This window comes from Apteryx rowi, unplaced genomic scaffold (assembly GCF_003343035.1).
Source record: "Apteryx rowi isolate R43461 unplaced genomic scaffold, aptRow1 scaffold_480, whole genome shotgun sequence".
Classification (NCBI taxonomy): Eukaryota; Metazoa; Chordata; class Aves; order Apterygiformes; family Apterygidae; genus Apteryx; species Apteryx rowi.
In genome coordinates, this window is record NW_020450739.1 from 46,596 (window position 1) to 63,869 (window position 17,274).

Consider the following 17,274-nt stretch of genomic DNA (forward strand, 5'->3'; position numbering starts at 1 on the left):
TGGAGGGTATCAGAGGGGTCTGAGAGATTGCGGGGGGTCAGGGGAGGAATCTGAGGGACTGGGGGATCTGTAGGGTATTGGAGGTGTCTAGGGGGGTGTGGGAGGGGCCTGGGAGGATCAGGGGGTCTGGGGGAGGTTGGAGGAGTCTGGTGGTTATCAAAAGGGTCTTGGGGGATCAGGAGGTCTGGGGGGATCAGTGGGGTGAGGGGGAATCAGGAGCATCTGGGGTGAACTGGAGGGATCTGGGGGGCTCAGGGGAGTCTGGAGGGGATCAGAGGGGCCATGGGGATGTCTTGAGGGAACTGTAGGAATCGGGAGGTCTAGAGGGACTGGGGGGGGACTGCCCCCCCATTCCCCAGGAAATCCCCCGCAGGCTTTGGCGGCACTTTGGGGGGAGGGGGGGTATGGGCGGGGCCTATGGCCAGTCCGGGGGGCAGGGCTAAGGACTCAGTGACGGGCAGGCTGGGAGGGGCAGGCTATGGGGAAAGAGGCAGGGCCTGGTTTGGGGGGTGGGGCACAGAAGGCAATGGAGCCCCATTGCTCCATGGGTGGTGGTGGGGGCCAGGCTTGGGACCATTTTAGGATTTTTCCCCCTCCCCCTCCCCCCAGCAGTACAGAGGGGGGTGATTGACAGCTGCCATTTATTGAGGGTCCCAACAATGAGCAGGGCCTGGGGCAAGAGATGGGGTAGGGACTGGGTGCTCGGGGTGCTTGGGAGGTGTCCCTGGGGCCTGGGGGGGCCGCGCCTGGAGCTGGGGTCAGGGCAATGTGGACCCAGCGGGGTTGGCTGGGGGGCAGGGAGGTTGGTGGCCCAGTGGGGCTGGGTGCTGGGGGTGGCTGGGTGCTGGGTGTGGCTAAGTCCTGGGCTCTTGACATGCTGGGGGTGGCTGGGTGCTGGGCACTTTGAGTGCTTGGGGGGGGGATCAGGGTTCTGGGGGTGGCCAGGTATTGAGAGTGCAGGGTGCTAGGTTGCAGGTGCTCCATCTGGGTGATGGAGATGGAGTTATTGGTCCTGGCCTCAAGGACATCAGCTGTCGTCACCATGACCTTGTACGTGGCCATGGGGAGCTGCTCTGGGCATGGCTGCAGTGGCTGAAACCCTTCACTGGGAAGCCAGGGAAAATAGCAGGGCTTCGCATGCTCCCTGATGCATGGCTGAGCCTGGCCCCCAGAACATCGCCAGCCACTGAGCATGTCCAGGTACCCATGGTGATTCAGGAAGCCCAAATCCAGCCTGACTGCTCAAATCAACACTCAGGAGTCACAAGGACAGAGTCAGGTTAGCATTTTCTGTTTTAAAGCATCTCTGTTAGATGAGCAGAAAAGCCCACCCAGCAGGTGGACTTGGTTAATTTGTCATTTTGGGGAGGAAACCTTCAAGTGTTTGATTTTTTCTTTTTTTTTTTTTAATATTCCTCCTCTCCCCCCTTCCTTTCTCTTCTTTATCCCTTATCTTCTGCAAGGAAAGCATGCAGCAAGGTTAAAAACACCTTTAAAAAGTGATTGCACGGAGGCATGAGATTGGGGCAGAGAGAAGCTGGGGTGGGAACTGGCCATTTGGGTGAAAATCTGAAGTTTTGGATGGTTTGCATGTGGCAAGCCCTAAGGCCCTTTGCACAAATAACTGCAGTGGTCATGAGACGCCTTGTCCTTTCCTTTCTAGGAAGAGGGGACTACAACCCCGCCATGCTAGTGTCTGTTCCTGGTGCTCACTGGGAGCCCTGTGCTCAGCAGCGAACTACCAGGAAGGGGACAGCAACCCTGACTCCCAGGCCTGGAGGGTCCCCAGTGCCACTGTCCCCATCCCTAGGGCTTGCAAGTGTGTGGCCCAATGCCTTCTGAGATCACCCAGCCAAGGAGCCTTTGGGTAATTGCACAGGGCAATGCAGTGTGCATGGAGGATTTAACCAGACGGCCATTACTTGTTCATGTCTGGCACATCTAATCTCGTCAGATATGGCTAGGGATGTTGCCCAAGCAATGGCCCCATGGATGGTCTGGGGGTGCCCCACACCTCAGGGGCTCTGCGCCCATGTCCTGCTCCCCCTCAAATGTGCACAAATGCTGTCCCTCCTTGCACATGCACATGCCTGTCCCTGCTCTGGGAGCAAAGCAGCTTCCAATAGCAGAAAAAGGCCATATGCAGGCACCCGGGCACTTGGATGCCTTTCCAGGGAGTGGCAAGGCCCAGTCCATGGGGGCAGCTATGGGGGTCCAAGCCCACCAGGAAGGCAGGACATGCACTGTGTGTCCTCCTGGGCACCTTGCTAGAGGTGCTCGTGGATGGGGCCAACCCACAGAAGCTGGATGGACCAGCGTTTGAGTGCCCCCCGCTCTGAGTTCCTTCTCATTCAAGGGRTGAAACAAGTCCTGCAGACACAAAGCAGTTTTATTGCAGAGCAGGAAGGTCCTCAGCACCACGGAGGGTCCTGTTTGGGGGGGACAGAGCTGGCCACCCCATGGTTTGATGGCCATGGTGCAGACCTATGGCTGGCACTGGCTGTATCGAGCCCCTGAATGATCTCAGCAGCAGAGACACAGGACCACTCTCTAGTGATCCTCAGAGGATGCTGCATGGGCTGGACTCTGCATCTCAGCAGCTGCATCTCCTAGGGGAGAAGATGCACCTTTGGATTTCTCATTTCCTCCTTGGACCATGGACTCTTGGTTGAATTTCTGTCCCCATCTCAGCTCCCTCCTTATTGCCCTGGCATAGTCCCCACTATCCCCAGCTCCTTTGCCAGCATATACTTTGTACTGGAGCCGCTGTTGCTCCTTCATTTGCTCTTATTGTGACTCCAGCTTCTTCTGCAGGTGGTCCAGGAGCTCATCTTGCCTCCACTGCTGGCTCCGCAGTATCTCCTCCATCACCTGCTGCATCTCTGTCTGCACTGCTGCCTCCTGCTCAGCTGGCTCACACTTCATCTGGTTCTCTGGTGGATGCACACCGGATGGTGAGGAGCAACAGCTGCAGGGTTGGGGGTGACAGCCAACACATCCTAGGCCCCCAAAACCTGGTGGCCCCCCCAGGCAGGTGGAAAGCCCATGAGACAGCTCTCAGCTGAGGCACTGATACAAGGAGGGGGACCAGGGGTGGTTAGACGTGCTCATAGCAATGAGATGCTGCCAATGAGCAAGATTTCATAAGGCACAGGGGAAATCCAGATTCCTTAACTGAACAAAGGCAGCAAAAGTTTCCCAAATCCTTGGGTTTGCCCTCAGGGGAGAATCCCAAGGCCGCTCTGGGTGGTTTTACCTGCCAGCTGCTGCTGCTGGGTGCTGAGAGACTTGTCCATGTGCAGGATGTTTTTTTGCACAGCTTCCTTGGACTGCAGGTACTCACAAAGGACCTCTTCCTCCTGGAAAACTGCAGAGATGGGGATTACATGGAGGTGATGCTCAGTGCCAGCATGGGGTAAGGTCTTAGGAGAAGGGGTGCAAGAAGTGGTACCAGCTTGCCCACATCGCTCACCTTTATCCCTTTCCCTGGTGTCCTGTAGTCTTCCTCTTGCATCTTTGTTTGGTCTTCCAGGTAGCTCTGAAATCCCCCAATGATGAAGTACGTCTCCTGCGCCAGGTGCTGCTCCAGGACCCACATGGCCTGGCTGAGCACATCCCTGCAGCAGTCCAGCAAACCTGCTCATCCTGCTCACGAACCACCCTGCTCGCTCACTCCAGCTGGCTCTGAAAGGGGTCAGCACAGTTAGAAATGTGGTCATGGGAGGCCGGAGCTTCAGTGGACATTCTCAGCCATGGCTAGGGCCTCCTTCCCCAGAAAGAGGAATGGAAATGTCTTGCTAAATGTGCTAAACCTTTCTATAGCTGCCTTTTGGCTTGGAGCTCTGGACAGCTCTGGGTGAATGTGTGACATCAGGCACAGGGGGATGGGGCCCCTGTCCCCGCAGCACATCTGGCTCCACCTCACCTTCTCCACATCATGCACCCCTTGGCATCCAGCAGCACAAGTGGGTGCTGGGGCTGGCATGGATGAGGCAGGCATCACATCCAGATGCCCTTGGTGTGGTCTTGCACAGTGGCACCCAGGGAGAAATCTGTGGGGGAAGAGAGCCATGAGGAGGGGTGAGCACCACTGGTAGGACTTCCCAGTACGGTACAGCACCACGATGGCTACCACCACCACAGGCTGCTGGATGCTGCTGAGGATGTCCAGAGCCTTGGGGCAGACTTGCAGCTTTCCATCTGGTCCTGTGCAGATTACACACATCGGCTTCTCCATGTCACCGTCATGGCTCAGGGTAGCTGTTGACTTAGCCTGCAGCAAAGAGGAACCTGCCCCAGGCAGGGGGTGGACAGTGTCAGGACCCCAAACCGGGCATGGAAATCGGGTCCCATTAGTACCCATCCCTACACTACACCAAGCAGCAGCAAGACCAGGGGCAAGAAGGTGCCACGTGGAGCCCCACAGACCCCATGATGCCACCCCAGCCCTGCAAAGCTGCTCTGCCAACAACAGCTCACTGGGGGCTTTTTCCCAGGGAAGAAAAAAACCAGGGATCCCTTACCTCTTCCTCAAAAAGCCACTTTCCCAGCAAGCAAGCAGGAAGGAGCTGCCTGTGCTGTGACATTCCTTCCCAAGTGCCAACTAAATCTGAAACAGAAAGTTTGAGAGGATTCATGATTGGAAAAACCTGGTGGGATGTCTTGTGGCATCATCCAGGGTCAGCTGTGCTGCCCCCCATCCCCCACAGTTCCCTGCATGGGTCCTAGGGGAAAGCAAAGCAGCATGGGGCAGCACACAGGCCCAGAGCAGCTGAGCCCACAGCAAGGGAGTAGAGCTGGGGCGGGGGGTCAGTGGCTGTAATTAGGAAGCAGCAAATGAGGAGGGAGAGGTGGTGGGAGATATGCTGGAGACACAGGCTATCCCCCGTCACACACAGAAATGAAATGAACCCCATGCATACATACATGTCCTGTCTCCCCTCGCACACGCACTTAACCCATCCCCCCATGTCGCATATATATGTGACCTGTCACCTCTTGCACATGGACACAGCACATTCCTCCTTGGACATGGCCTGTCCACCCCCGAAAGAAAGCACCCCTTGGAGACAGGCAGGAGGGAAGCTCAGGTCACCAGCTCCTCCATAATTGCCTCTTTGGAGGCTCCATTTAATCTTTAAAACAAACAAAAAAGAATTACTGAAGGCACCATTGCAAGCACCTGCAACTGCAGCACTGTCTTCCTGAGTCTGCAGGCAGCTCAGAGGCCTCTGCTGCTGTCCCATGCTTCCTTCAACAACTGTAGCTGTGAAACAGGCCTGAATACCATCAGCTCTTCTGCTGCTGCTGTTTGGGAGAGCAGCAAGTAGCTGAGGCTGATCCTTGAGCATTTAATGATGCAAAAAGAGAGCAGGGAAGGGACAAGATGCAGAAAACCCTGACAAGGGAGACATGAACACATGGAGGCATCTCCTTCCTGGTCCTAAGGACAGGGACTTCAACTTCTCAGACACCTATTGAGCTGGAGTTAGCAAGGGCAGAGAGAGGTAGCAGTGCTGTGGAGGGAACATGACCCTGGGGGCAGAGGATGCTCCTGGATGCCTTGGTTGCCTCCGGGGTTTGGCAGTGATAGAGAGGAACAGGATGCCTGAGTTAATTGAGGAGGAAGCAGGTTGTATGAGTTGGAGCAGAGTAGGCTCCTAGATGTTCCCTTCATGGCAGGGAGAAGGATACCTGGGTTCCCTGGGAGGCAGTAAGGTGCAGGGGTTAGCACTGCTCCAAGAGCCCATGCACAGATCATTTATTGGCCCCAGAGCCAAGATTAAGGAGGAGAGTGTGTCTCAAGGCCCCTTCCTCCACGCCCTGTGGGGAGAAGCCACCAGTGGGGTCATTATGAGGGGGTGCTAATGACAACTGGTCTCTGCTGGCCACAGGCAGAGATGTCCAGCTGGCAGGTCTTCGCAGCCCTCCTCCAGAAAGGATGTCCTCAAGGAGAAGATCAGGGCTCAGTGCATCCATCAGGCTAGCAATGGAGACAGCATTGACTGGGCTGGCTTCCAGAAACAACACAAAGTTCTCCTTGAACCTGTGAGTGAGGTAAAGCACGGGAGTGAGCAGGTGACAGTGGGTAGGGTGTCCAAATACCCCCAGCAGCCAACCACAGCCAGCGTTGGCCCTCAACGGTGGCCCACACTGTTGGTCAGCGAAGGCCCTCAACAGTTGCCAGCACTGTTGGTCAATGATGGCCAACATTCAGGCCTCCTGAGAAGACACAATCCACAGTACACAGGACCTCCAGGAGCCCCATAGCCTGGTGTTAGAGGCCTCCCTGGAGTATCTCTGGTGGTACCAGGAATCAATGGGGGCAACTGATGGCTGGGCATAAGGAAAATTTCCTCCCGTCAAGGGTGATGCAGCCCTGGGACAGCTCTGGGAGGCAGTGGATCTCTATCCTCAGAGATCCTCAACATGCAACCAGACAAGGCCTTCAGCAACCTGCCTGGAGCAGGGCTTGGACCAGAGAGCTCCAGAGGTCCCTCTCCAGCCAAATCCTCCCGGGAAGCTGTGATTTCTGACAACTCTCTGGCAGCCCCAAGAGATGGCCCATGACCGTATAGGACTGAAGGTGAGGAGGTTCCCACTGTGTCTTCTTCCTGACTCTTTTTCCAGATCTCATGAAGACCCAATGATCAGTGTGACTGCTTGAAGAAGGCTTGGCCCTGTTCCCTGCCAGGCTTTCAAGACTTTTTTAAAAAGGTGGCATGAAGAAGATGATCCACTCTCAGGGTGAGCTGGGAGAGACTTGCACTTACCCCCACTGCAGTGCAAAGCCGGCCAGTGCCACTCATCTCGTGGAGCTCAATGAGGAAGAGATCCAGGTTGATGTTGGACAGCGTGGCAGCCAAGGCTTTTGCCTTCACCACATCAAGCTTCCCCTGGTATTGCTTGGGTACCAGACAGAAGGGATCCTGCAAAGACCACCAGCAAGAGGGAGGCCCTGCAACTCCCTGCCAAGGCCATTTGGAGGTGATGTCTGACAAAGGAGGCAGAGCCATGACCCTCTTGTGTCGCTGAATCTGATGTAGGGGCCACCAGACAGTTGCTGACATGATCCAGGCTTAACACTACAGCCAGAGGAGTATCTTTACCATTTTTTCTACCCAGAGAAAGGGTGAGACAGGGATGTTGAAAAGCCTGGCTGCAGCAACACAGGTTTCCCTTCTCTCAGGGGAAAAATCATGCCTCCTCCAACCTTGTTTCCCTCACCTGGTTCATCTGTACCAACATGCCTGCGAGCCGCCACAACCTGCCACAGTGACAGGACATGCTTCAGCTGGGGGCTGGGCACCACCTGGGTGAGGGAGACACAGACGGACAGGTGTTCAGCTCCTCAGAAAGGTCTGGTCTGGACTCAACTCGAGCATGTCCTGGAGGAGGAGACTTTGGGCCGTGAACCTGCTCCTATGGCTGTACCCAAACTGCCCAGTTCAAGCATCCAGGTAGGCACATCTAAGAACCCTTGGCATCTAAGATCACAGGCAGGATGTGGCTGCCCCCACAGAGATTTCCCAGGCCATGTGGGGTGTCCAAGGTGTCCCCAAGAGTTTGGTGGGCAGAGCATACAGATCATGTACCACCCATAGCATTTAAACCCATCCTGGTTCCCATGCCCTGACTCAGCCCAGGACCTCTTCACTCTGAATAGGAGCCCGCACACCCTTGGTAAACAGCTCTGCACTAAAACCAGGATCCTTGGACCATGTGAAGGTTGTTGGACCTGCAGGAGAAGCAAAGCCCTGCCCAAAATGACAGGGGTGGCTGGTGGGGAAAACACGTGGCCCCTTTCCCTCCCACTCTGAACAGTCCTTCACGTACCAACACATCTCGGAACTGCTTTGCACCAGTATCCATTTTCAGCTCCCGCCTGACATACTCAGATGGCAGGCCCTTCACGTCACTGCCATTCACAGCCAGGAACTCAATGGCCACTTTCACAATGGCCAGCATCTGGGAAACAGTGTTCACTGACCTGGCCTCTTCCATGATGTGTTTCTGCTGGTTCACACTGAACGATTCCTAGCAGCAAGAGCAGCAGGGCTGCACCCTGACTCTGGCACACAAAAGCTGGATCCATATAGCTCTACTCCCTCATTTCACTAAGAACCTATGCTTTTTCGCTACCAGGTAAAGCCTGCCTTGCTGATTCAGACACCCCCCCCCCCCCCCCCCCCGGCCTCCTCTTCTCCCAGGCAGACGGAGTTGGAGGGAAAACCCATGGCCACAAACAGACTCTGCAAGGACATGGGGTTCCCACCCCAATTCCAAGTGGGAGCAATAACCCAGCCCCCACCCATTCCAATCTACCACTCTTCATCTCCCCTTGCTTTAGACACTGAGGCCAATGCATCTGTTGGAGCAGGTTGATGGGACTCTTTTTACACCCAACAGGGAGAACTGGATCCCGCCAGGTCTCCAACCATCTGCTTGACTTGGCTTTGGACCTTCCACACAGCTGCCAGGTCCCAAATATCTTTGACGAGCTCTCCAGCTCCCCAGTGTGTCACAAGACACAAGACAGGGAGGGGAAACTTCAGGGCTGGACAGAGGAGATGATGGCCCATTTCCTACCTGGTGCAGCTGGTCTCTGACTTTTGTCTTCATGGCCTGCAGGGTCCTCATGTTGTTCAGGACAATGGATGGAGCTGTCTAGAAAGCGTTACCACAAGCGGTTACAAACATGCTTGGTGTGACTTAACCCAGACCAGCAGGAAAGCTCAGCTGGGCAGATACGAGCCTACAGGTTGATCCCAAGGGTGTTGCAGAAGCTGGCCAATGGCCTTATGAGGCCACTGTCATCTTTGTGAGGTTGTGGGGATTCGGAAGGTCCCTGATGGCTGGAGGAAGGCAAATGCCACACACATCTCCCAAGGAGGAGGTTTTGGGTAGCTTACAGACCACTCTGCCTCACCTCGGTCCTGTGGAAATAAAATGGTTAATGCTTGTGGAAGTAAAATAGTTAACGCTTCATAGGCCTTTGTAGGCCTATCCAGCAAAAAACCATCTGCAATGACCTTGTTGAAGTCTGTGTTCCCAGCTATCAAAGGAATGTATTGTCTGTAAAAAAAAAATGCACTAACTGTTTTGCTGGAGCCTCCTCTGCTGGAGTGATTCACTCCCTTTTTCTGGTTATTTACACACTCGTTGTCCTGTGAAGGACAAGTCGTATAATCCAAAGGTATATTAACTCTGTAATGGAGAGGAGAATGGAGTTCTTATAAGCAGAGGCTGGCACTCTGCTGCTCTGTGTTCTCCCCTGTAGCTACAGTAATAAACTGCTTCTACTCTGACCTAAACCTAAATTGTATTTCAGTCATTCCACGACAGTCCCCAGTAAGGTGATGGAGAAAATCCTCTTGGAAGCCATTTCCAAGGACAAAAGGAGTCCTGGGAACAGCTAGCATGAACTGACCAAGGGCAAACTGTGCCTAACCAAACTGATTGCCCTCTATGAGGACTGACTAGCTGTGCGGACAAAGTTGCTGCAGACAACGTTCACCTTGCCTTTGGCGAACCCTTTGACACAGTATCCTTACAGCCAAATTGAGGATGAGAGCTGGACAGGGGCTACAAGGCTGGTGGACAGAAGTCAGCAGCAAAGGCACATGCCAGTGTTCGGGGAGGTTTTCCTCTCCATTCAGCATTTGTGGGACCACATTGGGTACTGCTCAAGCTAGAGTCAAGCAAGTCAAGCAAAGGCTGCTGAGACACTCGGGGGATCGAGCACATGATGTACAAAGGGAGGTTGGAAGTGATGGGGTTGTTCAGCCTAGAGAAGAGAAGGCAATGGGAAGGTCTTATTGCATCCTCCGCTACTGGAAGGGGTCTGCAGAGAAGACAGTGGGCATACGTTGCATTCCCTGAGAACAGCACAGCCCTGGGACAGCCCAGAGAGGTGGTGGATCTCCATCCTGGGAGGTCTCCAAGGCTCACCTGGATGCAGCCCTGAGCTGCCTGCTCTTGCCAGCTTGGCACAGGGGATGGACCAGAGACTTCTGGAGATCCCTCTTGACCAAAACCTTCCTGCTCCTCTGCAGTCCTGTATCTGTCTTTCTTCCACTAATAGGAAAGCGCGCACAAGCCAGTTGCTACAGGATAGCTTCATTCTAGTGCCACTGAGCCCCTTTTTCCCACTGACTGGGGCTTCAGTCTCACAGATTTCTCAAAGCCAATGAAGACCTACAGCCCCAGCCAGAGACATGCTCCTCCAAGTTGGTTCAGAGTCCCACTATTGGACTGCACGGCACCCTGGAATATGTCTCCTGAATTTCTTGACAGCTGCCAGCTCCTCCCTGTTTCTCAAAGAAACTAGGCATCCTTCCCCTTCAGGATAGACAAGGCTATACATGCTCACACTACCTTCCAGGTCACCATTTTCTGACCACAGAAATGGTTCCTGGCCATGCCACTCCATTAAAACCCAAGGAACAGAGCCATAGGCAAAGCAAGGCCTGACAACATCTTTGTTTGAGTTTGCTCCGACTCCAGAAAGGTAAGCAGAAGAGGCTGGAAATAAACCCCAGCCCCATCATTGGCTTGGGACAACGCAACTTCACTTGTGTTGAGCTCACCTGAGCTTTGAAAATGGGCTTTCCACTGATGAAGCATTGAATCACTTGCTGCTGCAGCATCTGGAAGTCAAAGAAGTAGGTCATCTTGGTGCAGTCTTCTTCTGTCTCATACTGGATGTTGATGAGTGCCAGGGTGACCAGATCATTCTTGGTTATAGCCAGCACAGAGGATGGCTTCATCTCTTCTGCAGAGATGGGCCTGGGAGAGAAGATGTTGCCTTCCGTAGTTACACACAATGACCTGCTTCTCACCTAGTCCTGCTCTGACATCAGGCACCCATTCAGCTCTGCTGTGCTGAATGCCAACCCTCCAGGACTTTGCAAGAGCACTGCTTTGCAGTGCTAGTTTGTTGGCAAGCCCCACACCAGGTCTGAGAGCCTCACATAACTCAGGGTGTTTGCAGAGGCCAGGGGCAGGCTTGAGATGTACCATTGCTTCTCCCTTGTGACCAGTATGGCCATGTCAGCACAGATGTTTTGGAGCTGTATGAAGAACCTGGACACCAGGTGGCAGCTGGACCAGGAGGAGGTTCAGGACGTCAGTGTTGGTGTTGATGTCCTTTGGCAACAGGTCTGACAGGACAGTGATGTCTGTAAAAGAGCAGAAAAGGCTTCCACTCGCCATATGCAAGCCAGAGAGAAGGCTTCTCTTTGGCTGAGGTCTTTTTCAAAGGGCTTTTAATTAGGCTTTGTACTTTTGGAGGGGGTTTTAATTTGTTTTCAGCTAGCAAGTTGAAACAAAGAAGGCTCTGCAACTTTGCATAGAAGAGAAAGGGAAAAGCAGTTGCACAAAGCACCTCAGCCTCAGAGCATCCACAGATGAAACAGCCTAGGAAAGGGGGAAGTAACATCTTGGGGAGGAGCAAATGACTGAGCTCAATGACTTCATTTTGATATTGCTCCAAACTTTCTGGATAGTCTCTATAGCTCTGCAGAAAGCAGAATACTGGTCCTCTGTGGGCTTGGAGAAAGGAGGAAACAGCCCCGTCAAGGTATTCATTCTACCAAGAGACAGGTCATATTGAAAGATTTCTCATCTCCAAAACCTACATTTTTTGAGGTGTCACCCCTCAGTAAACTGTCCTGGCTCCAAGTTCCTTCTCACCTGGATTACACCACATCTGACATTGATCAGTGCCAGCTCCCAGACACCATGCTAACACTTAAGAGCCGAAAAGCCAGTCTTATGTGTGTTGCACAGTCATGGCAGAAGAAACCCATCTGAATGCCTCAGAGATATCCAGCCTCTCCCCAAACTCCTCCCAGAACTGTTCCTGCAAAGGTACCTTGACTCAGGAGACCAGGCTGCTCTTGTGCTGGCCAGAAAGTTTGGCTCCACCATACAACTGCGGCAAAAATCACACCAGTAACTTCCAAGTGGAGTGTGTGGATGCTGAGGGGTGGCTAATGCCCATTTCCCATGCTGGAAAGACATCCATACCATACCTGAAAGTATAGGTTGCTCCAGGAACTGTTGGACCAAATTTCCCCTTTATGGGTGTTTTGGAAGAAGTGGATCTGCTTTCTGCAGACTGAAAATGTCGGGCAGGTGTCAGATATGTTGAATGTTCTGAAGCTGAAAGGGAAAATTCAGCATGACTTTGCCCAAAGGGAGAGGGATCACATCTGGCAGCACAGGGCATTTGGGGGGGAAGGCATTGTCTTGCTTGGATATCCAAGGAAACCCAGGGAAATAAGTCACCCCAGTGCCCCACAGACACCAGCTAGTGTGAATCCACTCAGTGCTTGCGCATACTTGAGAGGAGAGGGGATGTTCCCACTGCAATCCTTAGACAAGAGCTCCAGCAGAATGGGGTATGGGTTTCCATCACCTTTTATGTGTTCCTGCTAAAGGAAATGCATCAGGGTCTGGATGGTCATCTGTTCAAATCTCCACAAGCAGGGCTGGTTGACAAGCCTGTGGATCAGGAGGTCTTTGAAAGGTGATGTCTGTCTGTAAGCTATTTTCAAGAGGTTGGAGCCATGAGGACCTTTCTTCATCCTCTGCTGCTTGACAGAAGTAAGGATCTGCTCCAAGTCCTGTGGGAATCAAAGGGATGTTAGAAGCCACCCCTCATTACCAAGGGGCCTGGGGGGATTCACAGGTCTTAGGACAAAGGAAAATGATGATGGCTATGGAGAAAAGGGGGACATGGTGAAAGCTTGCCATTGAAGAACAAAGCTGGGACAAAACCAGAATTGCCCAGGAGGAAACTCAGTTGGAATTTTCTCACCCTCCAAGGAAAGAAATCCAACTGGTCTCCAAAGGGGATCTGGATCAGCATATAAAAAGCATCTGACAAGCCAGCCCTCTGCAGTAGCAGAGCAGGAGACTGGGCTAGCCAGGAGGTCTCTGGCATTCCAGAATTCGATCCTGATTAAAAAAGAAATGATAAACCTGTTTTATTTCATGTGAGAACATCCCAAGCTCAGTAGGTGTGTCTGGGCATGCACATGATCAGTAGCATATGGATATACGACACCTGGAAACACAGCAGCTGGGCCTATGCACACCTGGCAGAATGGCTGAGCCAGAGCTTTAAAGCAGCCTTCCCATTTCATTTGGTCCTTCTTCTCAGGCAAGACATTCAGGGATACATTCCTGCCTGCAGCAGATGCAAAGCAATGCGTGAGCTTCTACATCATAGACACTGGGGTTTGCAGTTGAATGCCCTCTGGGTCCTTCCCTTCTTCTCACCCACTACCCAGGATGGAGGCTGTCCCAGGAGCAGGAACCACTGACACTCATCTCCATGGCTGTATTAAAACACACCTGGTGTGAGCACACTGGTACCCTCCCAGAGCTGTGGAGCATCTCTTTACCTGCCAGGCTATTGCTCACACGTTGTAGAAATATGTGGAGAGTCAACATGGCATCCTCTGTGTTTCTGTTGAGTGCCTCTGCCAGGCACAAAACATCTTTCTGAAGGTGGCCCCAGATGAATCCTTCCACATCCCTCAGCTTCTCTTTCAACAGGACTAGAATTGCCTGGAAGACAAGGCGGTTTCCTAATGTAGCTCTCAGGAAAGCTTCTTCCCAAGCTAGGCTGAATGCTATTTATGGCATGGAACAGCAGGCCACATGGGTAGACAGGTGGCAAAGGACAGTGTAGTTCAATCTTACAAGGAAGAAGGCTTTTGCTCACCTGTTTATAGGTGTAGATCCCAGCAGCAGAGATGAATGAAGCAGAGTTCTTACAAGACTGAAACAGGCAGGCGACATGCACCCCTCCAGTTCATTTGTCTATAACAAAGGGCTCTCAAGGATGTACTCTTTCTCTGTTTTATCCACTGTGTTGTGTTTACCCACCGTGTATTTTTTAAGATCTCCTTCTGTGATTGGACCCTGGGCCACACAGGCCTTTGCTTTGGCTAGTGAGAGCATTTTCCCTCTGCCCATAGCACAGCACGAGGGCTGAAGGGATGCATCCCTCTTGGGCTGTAGAACAGGGAGGGTCAACTTACATTTTCTTCTCCAAGAATCTTCTCTCGGGCTTATGCTCAGTCCCCCCAGTACTGGCACCACATGTGCATTGCTTCACTTCCATGGAAAGCCCACACTGCATTTGGAGAGATGAGGGCAGTGTTAGCAGTAAGGCTGAAAACCCAGCAGAAGCTGGGAGCCAATTTGCTAAAGCTGTGAGCACATAGGGCACTCGAAGTGTTTCCTTGTCTTCCATCTGGCTTTCTACATGAGGTCATTGCAGCCGCTAACATGAGGCAGGAGAGGATGCTTCAGCTCGCATGCCTATAAGCAACATCTCCAGCCAAGAGAGGCTTTCTGCAGTCAGGAAAGCAAGTCTAGACATTGATTTGGGGATAAGACTAATGAAGGCCTAGAAACACATGCTTCACTCCACTGTTCAGACAGGCAGACACAATTACGAATTTCATTTACCCAGGCCCTGTCTGGGAGAAGAGAAGAGTGGCTTCTGGAAGTACATCAAGAGGGAAGTACCAGAGAAGGAGACCAGCTGCTCTCACAGTGAAAGGACCATTTGACACACAGGCTACATTTGAGTCCACATTAGTCCTCCTGGGCAGCAGGAGGAGGAGAGTCTGCAGTGGCCACCCAGTAAAAACTGCAAGGCCAAGAAGCCAAGATGTGTTTCAAGACAGTGCAAAGGGGATGGGCACCTGTAGGAGCTGGAAGCTGGAAGAGGACCTGGGAAGTCCATGCCCAGCCCTGCTTTCCCAAGGGGGTGACAGAGGCGCAATGAGAAGTGTGAGAAGACAAAGCTGCAAAGACCACCAGCCAGAAACAGACACTTACATTGGTGATAATCCAGTACAATCCACACAGACATGTGAAGTGTGAAAGAGAATTTGATTAGCTGACCATCTCCCAGCCACAAAATCCCCTGGGATGTGATTGTGGCCAGAAGCTCACTGAGAGGGTGACAGGCCTGACTCCCACCTCCTGTGATCCAGCCCCACCACATGGCTCTCACAGAGCTTGCCAAAAACAGACCCAGAGTTGCTCCACCCAGAAGGAAATCATGAAGGACTCAACCAACATACAGAGATGACGTTATGGAGTCTTTCATCCCCTCCCTCCATCTTTTGGCCAGTCTTTATCAGGGCACGTTCCTGGCAGGTCTCCTGCATATTGCCCTCTATTTGCATAGAAGCAGCCACGTTTCCCCAATACTTATTCCAAAGCTTATCATATAGACCAATTTTCCAGTTCCTCTCATCAAAAAGCAGGTCTCCAAGCATGGTGGGAAGGTAGGAGCCCTGGGAAAGGAAATATGGGTAGAGAGGAAAGTGAGGGATGAGGTAACCATTTTCCCAGCTTGCTTCCCATCCATCTGAGAAATTATTTTGCTTAAAAAGTGGGTGGAAGGGAGGAGGACTCTTCACATCTGAACTGTGCTCCTCTGGTTGATCTTCTGAGAGGGGCAAAGATGGTTGGCCTCTCCTGGACAATCACTGTCAACAGTAAGGAATTTTTGGTGAGGAAATGAGGACGAAATGAGAGCAAGACACAGCACATGGGGACATGTGAGGCTGGGAGGGTGTCCTGAATTCAGAAAGGAGAAATAGAAAGGTCTGTCATCTGTGCTACAAGATCTTCCACTCTAGTGAAGTGATTAGATCTGAACAAAAACCTGRAGAATCCCAATTATTTATGAGTTTTGATTCTGGAATTGAATGTATTATGAGCAAAACAATATATGAGAAACGCCTTGGTGGGAAGGAACAGGATCCACATGCAGCTGTTGTCTTCACATCTAAAAGAAGCAACACACATCTCAATTACTTCCTGTAGCCCTCAAATAGTGGGAACAATTTTATGCACGGTCAGACCCAAAGGGAAACCCAGTCCAGGAACAAGTGTCTCTTCAGCTGACTGGTAGAAGACTTTTGTCAGAAGGAAGATGCTTGGTTTGGGATTCAAGTCACCTATTCTCAGGTCAACAAAGCTATGCCTGGCCTGCAGGCTTCCCTAGACTCAGTGGAGAGGGATGGGCATCTCCAGGAGACCATATATCCCACCTACATCTAAAGCAGATTGTGATGGATAGTCCCAGTTTGTTCTCAGCTGGAGGAACTAGAAAGAAGAGGAAGAACTAACAGAGTGTGCATAGTGTTTGCGCCAATCTAGAAAGCAACACGCTGACCAAAACCAAGCCTGGCTGTGAGGTCACAGTGTGCCAGGGGAGTGCTGAGGTAGAGACAGGCAGTGATATCACACTGGGAGATAGCTGGGTACCTCTGCATTGTGACTCACCTTCACCACACAAGGCTTGAACCAGATGTTTCTGAGAAGGTGAGTGATGGGGCTCTGTGACAGTGTGAAATGCCACCCCCAGAGGGCTTGCATTTTTGTGGTCAGCCAAGGCATTCATGATCATCTTCTGTTTTGTCTTCCAGAGGCACATCTGAAATGGATGGCATCCAGAGGATGTTCTCCATTTGCTTCATGACAGACTAGAAAAAAAAATGAACAAACCAGATGGGATCTAAGGGAACCTGTATGGCATCTCGCAATGAGGGGCCTTCTTCTGGCTTCACAGTTGGGGTTCAGTGTCGATGCAAAGTTCCATTTGTGTCCTGTGGCAGAAGGAAATTGCCACAGCTCTCTACCAACACCTCAAAGACTTCCTTTGGTAGACGCAATGGATACTCACAGAGAAGTTCTGGATTTCCTTCAGGTGTTTCTTTTTTATCTGTTTTTCTGCTCTGTCCAGCACAGAAAACATCAGCATTGTATTTGACCAGGGAGTGACATTCTAGGAAATATAGATGTTAATTGCTTTATTGTAATTACATTATTATCATAATAAACATGTCCCTGAAAGCATTCAGGTGCACACATCACACATGAGAACATGATTTCCATGTTTTATTACTATTTGTGCGTCCTTTGAAATACGTGTTTCGGAGGAAAAAGTGCTGGGTGTCACAGAAATACAGGCAGTGAAATTTGTCCTGCCCACATTTTAGCATGGAATTACTGCATTCCTCCAACACAGAAATCAGCCCCTCCAGAGAAACAGTCCCATACTGGATGGGCTCAAAGGGGAGGTGAACTGCTCTCTAGAGGGGCTTGAATCTCTCTCAAGACTGGAAGGGAGCCTTATGAGTAAATTTTACATGACACAAGTTGGGTGAAGCCCACCCCATCAGCTCTGCTTAGGTACATGGGCTCTCAGAAACAGTTTACTTGTGAAATTTCTAC

General features: G+C 51.9%; 1 protein-coding gene and 1 long non-coding RNA gene across 2 annotated transcripts; both read right to left on the reverse strand.

Annotated features, from left to right (window-relative positions):
- Positions 1–2,416: 2,416 nt before the first annotated feature.
- Positions 2,417–7,943, reverse strand: LOC112972264 (guanylate-binding protein 1-like). Its single transcript, XM_026078587.1, has 8 exons — positions 7,837–7,943; positions 7,228–7,312; positions 5,183–6,046; positions 4,524–4,609; positions 3,926–4,290; positions 3,473–3,684; positions 3,257–3,367; positions 2,417–2,933 (listed from the first exon to the last, which is right to left on the reverse strand). Exons 5-8 carry the CDS (start codon positions 3,937–3,939, stop codon positions 2,788–2,790), a joined length of 483 nt encoding a protein of 160 aa, XP_025934372.1. The 5' UTR covers positions 3,940–4,290; positions 4,524–4,609; positions 5,183–6,046; positions 7,228–7,312; positions 7,837–7,943; the 3' UTR covers positions 2,417–2,787.
- A 5,580-nt stretch (positions 7,944–13,523) lies between these two features.
- Positions 13,524–16,743, reverse strand: LOC112972275. The gene is made up of 4 exons (XR_003255626.1): positions 16,724–16,743; positions 16,324–16,523; positions 14,055–14,149; positions 13,524–13,578 (listed from the first exon to the last, which is right to left on the reverse strand). It is a non-coding gene; the product is annotated as an uncharacterized LOC112972275 (long non-coding RNA).
- Positions 16,744–17,274: the final 531 nt, after the last annotated feature.

Coding starts and splice junctions, on each gene's coding strand:
- LOC112972264 (XM_026078587.1), bottom strand. Junction 3,368..3,472: donor CACCAGGGAAAGGGATAAAG/GTGAGCGATGTG, acceptor CCATCTCTGCAG/TTTTCCAGGAGGAAGAGGTC. Junction 2,934..3,256: donor CCAGCAGCAGCAGCTGGCAG/GTAAAACCACCC, acceptor TGCATCCACCAG/AGAACCAGATGAAGTGTGAG.